The sequence below is a fragment of the Mesoplodon densirostris genome, chromosome 10 (assembly GCF_025265405.1).
Source record: "Mesoplodon densirostris isolate mMesDen1 chromosome 10, mMesDen1 primary haplotype, whole genome shotgun sequence".
NCBI lineage: Eukaryota > Metazoa > Chordata > Mammalia > Artiodactyla > Ziphiidae > Mesoplodon > Mesoplodon densirostris.
Genome location: NC_082670.1, coordinates 64,460,682 through 64,472,575, shown reverse-complemented (window position 1 = coordinate 64,472,575; position 11,894 = coordinate 64,460,682). Strand labels below are relative to the sequence as shown.

The window sequence follows — 11,894 nt, the reverse complement described above, 5'->3', positions numbered from 1 at the left end:
TTGAATCTCTGAGGAGATGTCGATACAATTCCTGTTTTTTATCTCTGGTTCCCTATCACTTTTCACCAGGGACATACAGGCTCCCGCACCTCTTCCTACTTTATTTTTTATTTTTTTGCGGTACGCGGGCCTCTCACTGTTGTGGCCTCTCCCGTTGCGGAGCACAGGCTCCGGACGCTCAGGCTCAGTGGCCATGGCTCACGGGCCCAGCCGCTCCGCGACATGTGGGATCTTCCCGGACCGGGGCACGAACCCGTGTCCCCTGCATCGGCAGGCGGACTCTCAACCACTGCGCCACCAGGGAAACCCACCTCTTCCTACTTTATATTTGTGTGTTCATTTTAGTGGGGGCAGGGAGTTTATCACCATTTACAGTAGGAACTCTTAGTGTATTTTGGTAAATAACTTAATATTGAGGGCTGTAGTTTCCCTTCATCACTGACTACACCATGTTGAGTAAATCTCTGTTAACTTTCCTCTTTTTTCTCTTTTTTTCTTATTAGAAAAAAATGAACTGTAAATATATCATTACTAGAACAATAATTCTCAAACTTTCTTGGTCCCAAGAAAATGATTGAGGATCCCAAAGAGCTTTTTTCATGTGTGTCACCTTGATTTACATATATTGTATTAGAAATCAAAACAGAAAATTTTAAACCACAAGGATTCAGAAGTACACATTCCCTTCGTTAACCTTCAGAACAAAGGTATCATCACACATCATGGAAGTCTCTGGAGAGCTCCATTGTACCATCTATGAGAGAATGATAGTGAAAGTACCTGAGAAAATCATTTTGACCTTGCAGACCGTTTAAACTGGTCTCAGGGAACCCCAGGGGTTCTCAGGCCACACTTTGAGAACTGTCCTGCTAAAGAAGGTTTCTCAGGCTTTCTGTCTTGTTCATGATGGTCATGTTTGGCATTTTTTCTGGGTATATGTATGCATACCCACAGTATGTGGTAGGTGGAGGTGGGCTGGGAGGAAAGGGGCCGTGGCTGAATTGAAAGTTAATGTCTAAGGCAGTAGCGCTCTCCTGAAATGTGTGGAGACATCTCTTGCATGTAGGTTTGCTGTTACTGGAACCAAGTGGGGTTCTCAGTAGCCTCTGCCATGCACCATCCCTTTTCTAGCAGGTATTTTTTAGGCCCATCCAGATTTTATGCGGGGGTGTAGACCCTGGGTCAGGCTGATATTGCTGGAATGGCCCCTATAGAGAGTGACCTGCTACTCCCCAGACCCTTAACCTGCTGCCCTTGGATTCCTGAGACCCTATGAATGGGATGATTTTCCTGAACCTGCGTGTGTTTTTTTGGCATACGGTCTGTAGTTTACATCATATTCTTAAAGAAGTCTTCTAATTTCATGCTGTAACTTAAGGTTGGGGCATGCCTTAAAGCTCTTGGAGAGTTGAGAATATACGGTGGTTGGAAAGGGTTTAAGAGAGATATCACATCTTACATAATTCAATAAACAAAAAAAAAAGATGCCTTTTTTTTAGAGGGATGCATGTCTTCCCCAGGATGCTCATGCATAGCTCTTGCCACACTCCATGTGGCTGCCAGGTGACCTGGGTATGCTCATTTCAGGGTAGGTGTCATCATTTTAGCTGTGGTCCAGTCTGTTGATTTGCTTAGAGCTGCTTCAAGACAGGTTTCAGTTAGTAAATGAAGCCACACACTCTCTATTTTGTTCTGTACTGGTACCTGATTGGTTGAATGCAACTTCACTTGCAATTCTTTTATCGAAACTGAAGAATTCAACTGGAAGTACCTTGGCTTGAAGGAAACAGAATTTACAGTCTGATCCCACATCATCTCGGGGTCCTTATTCTCTGAAGATTCTGTTCTTTTTTTTTCAGAGACTCTAAGTCACTGAGCTCCTCTCTCTGGATTGTCCCGTAGACTCCCCGTGAGGAACCGCTGCTGGTGTGCCAGACCTCCTGGGGGCCGTCTGCCCGACTGCCCCTGACTCCGGCAGCGGGGTCCCCGATGGCAGTGGGCACCTCCCCGTGAAACCTGCCAAGCTGGACGCCACAGCTCTGCACGACGACACTTTGGCCAACTCTGTGCCCCCTTCGGAGGCGTGCAACCATGCAGTCCTAGGCTGCAGCCCGGGCATCCCTGAGGAACACTATGTAAGCGAGGCTGTGGAAGATGCTCCCGGCTGCAGAGGGTACCGGGATGCCTGCACCATCACTGGTAAGGGTGCCTCTCCCTGCCAGGGACGGGGGAAGTCAGTGAGGACCGGGGAAGGGTGGGGCCGAAGGAGTGGGTCCGGGGGAGGGATGTGGAGAGTGGGGAGGGACTACCGAAGTGCAAAGAGTCTGAGCTTAGGGATCATGAGACTGGCCATCCAGAACTGACTTGTCTGAGATGAAGACAGCACCTCATAGAACTGTCGTGAAGGTTAAAGACGGGATCACTGAACCTTGAGCAGCGTCCCTGGCCCGTAGCGGGGCTCAGTGTAGTTTGGCCCCTTGCCCCTCTCTCTGAGGCTCAGTTTCTTCAGACATAAGATAGGTGTAATGGAAATAACATGCCATGATGCTGTGCGCTGCAGCAGTGGGGAACTCCCTGCAGCGCCCTTTGTACACTGTCAAGTTTTGCACAGACAAAAACTTTGTCGACTTTTCTCAGTCATGCCTTCCCAGTGTCTTGAGAACAGGGTGCTCATCCCCCAGCACACTGGCAACATCTACTATTCAGGCACATTGTAACGGAGCCCTCGCTTGTGTCTTTCCTCAAGGGATCATTGAGACAACTGCTTGGAGCCAGCCCAGGAGGCAGCTCTGAGTAGGAATGGTGTGTCGTTTTTCCCTGTTCTCTCTCCAGTTAGGCATTGAGGGCCCCCAGCCCCACCCCATGTCAAGGGCTTCCTGGGTGTGAGGGGCTTGGAGGTGCCGGGATCCCAGCCGAATGCCTGGGTGCTGAACCCCTGAGCTCCCGATTGCACCAGGGGCCTCCCCTCCACTTGTGCACTAAATCCTACCGCTGCTTGCCTGTCCCCTGAAGGACACGCTTCCGGCCCCCGCCCTCTCTCTACTACCCCATCCGTTTCTCCTTTCTCCTGGATCTTTCCTGTTAGCACAAAAGCATGCTATCATCTCTCCCGTCTTAAAAAGAATCCTTCTTTGCTCTGCTTTCCCCGCAGCTAGCGTCTGTGTCTCTGCTCTTCGGTTTGCTCTGTTGTTTTTCTCCTGTGTCTGCCGCGAGCAGGCTTGTGACCCCACTGTGCCCCAGTGCTGATGGCCTCATTTGGTTCAGGGGTCCATCCTTAGCCTTTTCAGCAGGAGTCGACACTGCCCACCACCCCCTTCTCCTGGAAATACGGTCCTCCCTTGGTTTTGGGTCCCGACCTTGCTAGCTGCTCCCCTCTGGGAACCTTGGGGGCCCCGGGGCTCAGCCCTTCACTCCCTCGGGTACCCCATGCCCTACGTGATCTCACGCGGACTCCGGGATTTAGAATCTGCTTCTACACTGAGCGCTCTCCAGTTCCTGTCCTCAAACTGGACCTTTGCCCCGAAGGCCAGATGTGTCGGTCTGACTCCCCTTAACAACACTTTCACTTGGACGCCTGATGGGCATCTCTGACTAACTTGGCCAGAAATGAACTCCTGATTTCCCCCTCTACCTGCTTTCTTTGCGGTCTTTCTAAATGGTACTTACATCCTTCCAGTTGCCCAGGCCAGAAGCCTTGGAAGCATTCATGACCTCTGTATTTCTTTCAGACCCTGGTTTGCTGGGAAGTCTGTTGCCTCTTTGTTCCCAGCGTGTCCAGAGTCTGACTGGTTCTCCCCAGCCCCACAGTAACTACCGTGGTCTAAGCCACCTTCATCTCACGCCCGGATCATTGCAGTGGGCTCCGAACTGGGCCTCCTGTTTCCCTTCTTGCCTCTGTGCAATCCAATCTCTGCCCAGCCAAAGGAGTGGCTTTTTCTTTTTTCTTTTTCTTTTTATTTATTTATTTTTTTGCGGTACGTGGGCCTCTCACTGCCGCAGCCTCTCCCGTTGTGGAGCACAGGCTCCGGACGCGCAGGCTCAGCGGCCGTGGCTCATGGGCCCAGCCGCAGGAGTGGCTTTTTAAATACAACGTCAGGTGTTTTAACTCTTGTGCTCCAAACCTCCAGCGGGCTCCCTTCTGACCGTGGCCTAAGTGACAGGGCTCCCTGTGCCCCTTTGACCTATCTCCTCTTCACTCACTCCATTCCGGACACACTGGCCTCACTAATCCTTGGATACACCCGGAACATCCCACCTCAGGGCTTTTGTTCTTGCTGCTGCTCAGCACCTGGATCGCCTTAACCCTAGATGTCCTCCTGATTCCTTCTTTACTTTCTCCAAATGGCATTTCCTTAGAGGCCTTTTGTGACTCCCCTGCATAGAGGGTGGTCCATACCCACCTTCCCCATCTCCCTTACCTGCTTTAGCTGTCTCCCCATACTTAACTGTGAGTACTACATGTTTGTATTTCGTTGACCGAATTTGCGGTAGAATAGAAACTCGCTAAGGGCAAGGACTTTGGGCACCACCGAGTCCCAGTGTCTGAAAGAGCGCCTGCCTGTGGCCAGTGCTCCATTGCATCCCCATTAAGTGGAGACTCTTGTCCTGTTTTTACAGGTAAAGAGACTAAATCAGGAAAGGTTCAGCATCTGGCCTAAGATCTTGAGCTCTAAGGGGCAGGGCTTGCATGTAGGTCATGACCCCTGGGGTATGTGTTCCCTGCCACCTGCCCCCCCCGCCAAACCAAGGAATACTGTCCAGTTGGGTGGGGACGTAGATGAGTGAGTGGAAGTAGGCTGTGCAGAATGGTTACACCAGTGAGAAGCACAGCACATGGGAGAGCGTCAAGGAGGGTGCCTGGGTGAGCCTTGGAGGGGAAAGGATCCGGGAGACTAGGAGGGCTTCTGGGAGGAGGCAGTGTCCCAACTGCATCTTCATTTGTCTAAACACATGGGCTAATCACTGGGATTCTAGTGGCATCTGTGCCCGTGAAATCCGGGAAACATTTAGCTTGTTAAAGAAGTTTCTCTTTGAACGTGACAGCCGAGGGCAAAGTAATGGCAGAATTGCAGTGCTGACACTTCAAAGGCTATGGGGCATGGTAACTGGGGGTTCTTCGCTGGAACATGTGTAGCCGGCACCTTAGGACAGCTGAGAAACAGCTCGGCGCTGTCACGTCTGGCAGTGGCTTGGTAAACAGGAGTGTAAACACAGACACTGTTACGTGTTTAAGGTGCAGCCAGACAACGCAGAACACCCTCAGGTTAAAGTCTTACGTGTCGGTCACTGAGAGGAAGACACAAAACAGAAAACATTTTCCAGAGATCTGGAGTTTCTCTGAGAATGCGTATGTGGCCTCCAAGGGCTTTGCCAAGTGCAGTCCTGGGAGACCGTTTGGCACCCGGCCTCTAATAAATCCACGCCACCCACAGTTCCTGGGGAGCGCTGAGATGAACAACAGCCTTTTTGTTCCTCTTTAATTTTTAGGCAAAGCCCGAATGCCCATCACAAAGCCCTGCTCCCCCTCTCCCTCCCCTTATCCTCAACCTAGGGATATCACATTTTGGGGTGCGTCATTTTCTGCTTGGGGCAGTTTAACAAGATGAGCCGATAGGGTGCCCGTGCGGCCTCTAGTTACGTAACCCATTGTGCTTCCAGGGCAGCGAGTAGTCTTAGGATTTGCCCCGACAAGCAAGCTCAGAGAACTGCTGAGTAGGTGCAGAAGCTGGCTGTGCTGAGGTGCTGCCTGGGTTGGGTGCTAATGGGGCATCGCTCTTTGCTCTGAATTGCTGTTGGAGTTTCTTTCTGCACATGGCATTGGTATTTCAGTTTGGGCAGCCCGTGAGGGCCCAGCCTCTGCCAAGACTCTGCCCAGGCAGGCTCATTCGGACAAGCTCATGTGGTAAGTGTGTTTACCCGGCATGTCCACTGTTGCTTTTCTTTGTGAAAGTTGCGGCCGGAAGGGTGAAAAGGCCACCGGGAAGGTTGTTTCTCTCCTGTTCTGTTTGGCTTGGCAGGTTGTCCTTGGACCGGGGGTGGGGAATTGCAGTATCGAGTTATTGACAGGCAAAGCGGAGGGACCTCAGAGGCTGCTCACCCCTCAGCCCCTCATCCAGGCTCAGGGGAGGCAGGTGACCCCTGCAGGGCCATGAGCAGTGGGTCTGAGTTGGGACCAGGCTTCTGGACTCCACCACCTTGTTCTTTGAAATTCTCTGCAGCGGCTGACCACAATCTCTGAGGCCCCTTCTGGCCTCTCCTACTGATTTTCCTGATCCTGTGTCTTATCCTGGTTTCTTAAAGCTTCACCTGGTGTCTGGGTCAGCAAGGAATTTTTCAGGAGGTGAAGAACAGAGTCAGGCAGGGTGTCTCCCTGGCTCCTTCCCTCTTTTCTGCCCCACTTTTCTTTTTTTCTGTACTAACTGTGCTTGGCCCTGTACCTGCATCCACACCCCGGTGACGGCGAGCTTGCTAATCAGTTCTGCTCTGGCTTGTCTCTTGATGTGGGGCTGACATTTCTCCTCACTTCCTCCAGGCTGATCAGAGTCTGATGATTGATGACCCATCTGGTTTCTATCCTGCCTATATGCTGTTACTCACAATCTGCTGGGCCACAAACCAGTGAGTTCCTCAGAGGCATGAGCTCCTCTTGCCCTGTTCTATTCAGTTTTAGGTTTCAAGACAGATGAGACTCTGGATGGGAGATAATGGAGATGCTGTGGGGCATGTGTGTGTGTCTGTCTGTGTATTTAAAGTATTTTCAGGCTTGTTCAATAATTCTGTTCAACTAGCATCTGTTCGAGGCCAACTTTTTGCTGGTGTCCGTAGATGAGCTCTGGTCTCTTCCTCAGAGCCCTGGAGGTGGGCAGAGGTGGAAATGACTCACTGTGATCCCGGACAGGATTGCTGCCACTATGCTTATGGGAACTGTCCTGTCTGGTGTCCTTGTCAACACAGGGCCACCATTTCAGATTTGTTCCTTTTCTATCACTGATTTAAAGCCATCAGAGTTGATGATTTGTCCTCTGAAAACATGCTCAAATTAAAGTATTATGGACTTCCTTTATGAATTGAATGTAAAATCTTGCTTGTCAATTCCTGTCTAGTATAAAATTTTTACTGTGTTTTCCATTGAAAATGTATGATGTAAATGGTACTTACTTGGCTAAGTGAAACAGAAAAGAATGGACAGTGAAACATCCCTTCTTTCACAGAGGGAGAAAACGTGAATTAGAATCTAGGGAATTACAAGTTTTTTTCAAATTTATAATTTAGAAATGTTCTTTGCTTCCTCTCTCAGTGGAATGACCCCTATTTAGCAGTTGGTTTGTTTTTGCACATGCAGTGCAGGAGAAGGGCCTTGTTATGCTGATTTTAGAGCTAACACTTAATCTTCAGCAAAACACAAAACATTCACATTTGCCTTTTAAACATGCTGTGAATGATTTTGGGAGTTACCAGCTGACCTTGCTTCTCCTCCATTCCTCATCCTTAGGTTTTGACATATACTGTAAAATTTAGTTAAAATGTATTAGTAAGATTCTTGACATGTGATTGGGAGGGTACAATTGCAGGTGCCTGCTATATTTTTATCCTCCTAATTGGTTTCGTTCTGAATTTGAAGCAGGTTATTTATTTATTTATTTATTGCGGTATGCGGGCCTCTCACTGTTGGGGCCTCTCCCGTTGCGGAGCACAAGCTCCGGACGCGCAGGCCCAGCGGCCATGGCTCACGGGCCCGGCCGCTCCGCGGCATGTGGGATCTTCCTGGACCGGGGCATGAACCCGTGTCCCCTGAATCGGCAGGCGGACTGTCAACCACTGCACCACCAGGGAAGCCCTGAAGCAGGTTTTTAATGCACCTAATGTATTGGTGTTAGTCTTTGCCTACTTTAAACCATTTTAGGAAGCTGTCAAATAATAAATTACAATAAAAATAAAGAGTAATCTTATTAAAGAATTGATCAGGGATGCTTTGCAGGGGCTTCAGAACATTGATCCCAGCCACAAATAGTATTCCTAAGGGTGTTTTTTTAGATGCCAAGTTTTCATAATGGATTTACATTAATTTGTTTTGCAAGTATTAGAGCAAGTGTCACTTCACACACACTTTGTTCCAGATGCTCTTTAGTGGGACTGGAGCGGCCAGACGTGGGCCTCTGCCGTCAGCACCCTGTTTGTCCCACTCTGCGGAGGTTTGCTGTAGGGGCTTTCCAAGGATTCAGCAAGAGAGGGTGCTGGGTGTGCCTTGCAGCTGGGTTTGGATGTTCTCCCAGCCACACAGTTCACTGGTGACTCTGGGACTCACGGCCCAGAGAAACTTGACTTTCTTCTCTGATGTCTGATCTTGTGTGAACGTTGACAAACTTGAGCAAATCAAGTGAAACTATTATGAACAGAAACTTTGTAACTGTAATTAGACCTGGAACAAATCAAATTTCATAACTCTTGTATTAGGGCTTTCCTGAGAAAACCAACAGGATATATATATATATCATATTATAAGGAATTGGCTTACACAGTTATGGAGGCTAACAAGTCCCAAGATCTGTAGTTGGTAAGTTGGAGATCCAGGGGAACCAGTGGTGTAATTCCAGTCCAAAGATTAGCAGGCTCGCCATCCTAGGAAGAGGCAGTATTTCAGTTTGAGTCCAAAGGTAGGAAAAAGCTGATGTCAGCTGGAGGGCAGTCAGGCAGGAGGAATTCTGTCTTACTCGAGGGAGAGTCAGCCTTTTTGTTCCATTCAGACCTTCAATGGATTGCATGAGGCCTGCCCACATCATGGAGGGGAATCTGCTCTACTCAGTCTACCGATTTAAATCTTAATCTCATCCAAAAACACCCTCACAGAAACACCCAGAATAATGTTTGGCCAGATATCTGTGTACCCCATGGCTCAGTCAAGTTGACAGCCGTCACAGATCCTAGCAATGGCTGACACTTATTGAGTAGTTGCTCTGTGCCTGGCAGGCTTCCAGGCACTGCTCTGGAAACTCACTTTTTTCTCAGCACAATCCTGCCAGGCAGGTACTGTTACCACCCTTACCTTTAAGGAGGTGCAGAGTGGGGTGGCCTGTCCTCTCATGTAAGCCAGGCATCCTTGGGTTTACAATCCAGTAGTATTGTTTTCTGACCCTATTTAACTTCCTTCCTTGTGGATTTTTCTCTTCTAATAATTCCATTTAACTAGGGTTTTAAATGGTGAAAGTAACACATGCAAATGGTAAAACTTGGAATTGTACCAAAGCTTAGTCAACGTAGGGTAACAGTCACTCTTCCATCTGTACAGTTTAACCATTAAAAAACATCATTCCAGGAGGTTTTTATGCACATAATTCCTTTTCTAGAAATACACAAATGGGACCATACCATATACCCTAATCGGCATTAAAAAAATTAACTATTACTTATGGTTGTTTCATTACAGTACATAGAATATTGCCTTATGCTTTGCAATGGCTCCATAGTCACTCGTTTGGCTGTATCATTATCATCTCCATTTATTTAAACCAGCTGTTCTCAGACACTTTTTTTATAACAAACATTGTGTAGTTCCTCCTTTATTAATCAGAAATTAATAGGTAACGAATCCCTCTAAATATGTCATCTTAGAAGAACCAGTGTAATGCCTTACTGTAATGTAAAGGAGAAACTAAATTAAAATGATGGACCCTGGATTCTGATTGTAGCTGTGTGGACCTGGCCTCATTAGGATATGTAGTGAGCAGGCAAGCACTGCCCCTGCAGACAGGGTTGCTGTGCAAGTAGCAGCTATGAGGGCAGGGAGTTCATCATACTCGCCACTCAGCGACCAAAAAAGAGCCTCTGTTTTTGTCAATCCCCTCTTGACGGATGCTTTAAGTTGTTTCCAGTGTTTGCTTTTTTTTTTTTTTTTTTTTTTTGTGGTACGTGGGCCTCTCACTGTTGTGACCTCTCCCGTTGTGGAGCACAGGCTCCGGACGCGCAGGCCCAGCGGCCATGGCTCATGGGCCCAGCCGCTCCACGGCATGTGGGATCTTCCTGGACCGGGGCACGAACCCGTGTCCCCTGCATCGGCAGGCGGACTCTCAACCACTGTGCCACCAGGGAAGCCCCAGTGTCTGCTTTTTTAACAGTGCTCCAAGGAACAGCGTTCTTGCATGTACATCTTTTGGGTCACTTATCCTGCATGTCTGTGGGCTAACAGGAAATATGCATTCAGGATTTTGTGTGCATCACAGCACGGCCCTCCAGAGAGCCTGCACCCATTAAGTGCCCAGCATCCATGTGGGGAAGTGGCAGTCTCTGAGTTTGATCAACCATTTTCATCATGGTTAATCAGGTAGTCATAAAAAATGGTATTTCATCTTATTTTGTTTCTTTTAAATTATGAGTGAGCCTCTGCCTCCTTTCTGTTCTATTTCATTTTCTGAAAACAGCCTGTTTTTTGTCTTTGCTCATTTTTCTAGTGGGTTGTTGGCCTTTGAGAGGTATTCTTGAGATTTCGTTGTGTGTACAGAGGGTAGGGCGGTGTGCCAGGTTGAGATTCTTTTATATTTCGGAAGGGGAAAAAATGTCTTGAGGGCCTCCCTGGTGGCGCAAGTGGTTGAGAGTCCGCCTGCCGATGCAGGGGATACGGGTTCGTGCCCCGGTCTGGGAGGATCCCATATGCCGCGGAGCGGCTGGGCCCGTGAGCCATGGCCGCTGAGCCTGCGCGTCCGGAGCCTGCGCGTCCGGAGCCTGTGCTCCGCAACGGGGGAGGCCACAGCAGTGAGAGGCCCGCATACCGCAAAAAAAAAAAAAAAAAAAATGTCTTGAAAATAGTTACACAGATGACGATTTAACTATGACTATGTTTGATATTCACAGAAGTACAGGGTGCTAAGAGATTGTATAAAGGGGATTTCTGCAGTGGCATTTCTTTCTCTTTTTTTTGGCCACGCCACATGGCTTGTGGGATCTGAGTTCCCTGACCAGGGATCCAACCCAGCCCCTTGGCAGTGAAAGTGCAGAGTCCTAACCACTGGGCCACCAGGGAATTCCCTGAAGTGGCATTTCTAAGAAGGTTTCTGTGGGAAAGTAGTCTTGGCAGAAATCTGAAGGATAAGTAGGAGTTAGCAGGGAGGGAGGGAGGGAGGGAAAGAGCATTCCAAGCAGTGAAAATAGCATGAGCAAAGGCCCTGTGGTGGGAAGATACTGTGATAATAGTAGCTAACATTGATAGAGCACTTATTATGTGCTAGACACTGTCCTAAACACCTTTTGTGTCTAACTTCATTTAATTCTCATCTGTTAGTTATCTCTTGCTGTGTAACAAACTTCTGCAAACCTTGGCAGCTTGAAACAACAAACATTTATAGTTTCACATATTTCTGTGGGTCAGGAATTGAGGAGTAGCTTAGCTAGGTGGCTCTGGCTCAGGGTCCCTCACGATGCTGCCGTCAAGGTGAAAGCTTGAACCGTGGAAAACAATCTGGTAGTTCCTCAAAAGGTTCAACATACTAGTTACTGTTTGACTTACCAGTTCTACTCCTAGTTATGTACCCAAGAGAAATGAAAACATAATTCCACACACAAAACTTTATGTGAGTGTTCCAAGCAGCATTATTCACAATAGCCAAAAAGTAGAAGCAACCCAAATGTCTATCACCTGATGAATGGGTAAACAAAATGTGGTGTATTCATACCATGGAGTATATATAGTTCAGGAATAAAAAGCAGTGAAGTACTGATACATGCTATGGCATGGATGACCCTTGAGAATAGTATGCTCGGTGAAAGAAGCCAGACACAAAAGGTCACACGTGAAATGTCCAGAATAGGGAAATCGAATAGAGACAGGGGCCAGCAGGCTTTCTGGTTCCAGAGGGCGCTCTTGGAGAACTTTTACTTTCAGTTTTCCTTTCTTCTCTCCTTTT

The 11,894-nt window shown here is 48.3% G+C and overlaps 1 protein-coding gene across 1 annotated transcript in view; it reads left to right on the top strand.

Annotated features, from left to right (window-relative positions):
- The first annotated feature begins 1,550 nt into the window (after nt 1–1,550).
- Nucleotides 1,551–11,894, top strand: part of TRAK1 (trafficking kinesin protein 1) — a 120,793-nt gene continuing 110,449 nt past the window's right edge. Inside the window, exons 1-2 of the mRNA XM_060111473.1 lie at nt 1,551–1,563; nt 1,915–2,199. Of these exons, the coding sequence (XP_059967456.1) occupies nt 1,551–1,563; nt 1,915–2,199 (298 nt within the window). The remainder of the gene's footprint in view (nt 1,564–1,914; nt 2,200–11,894) is intronic.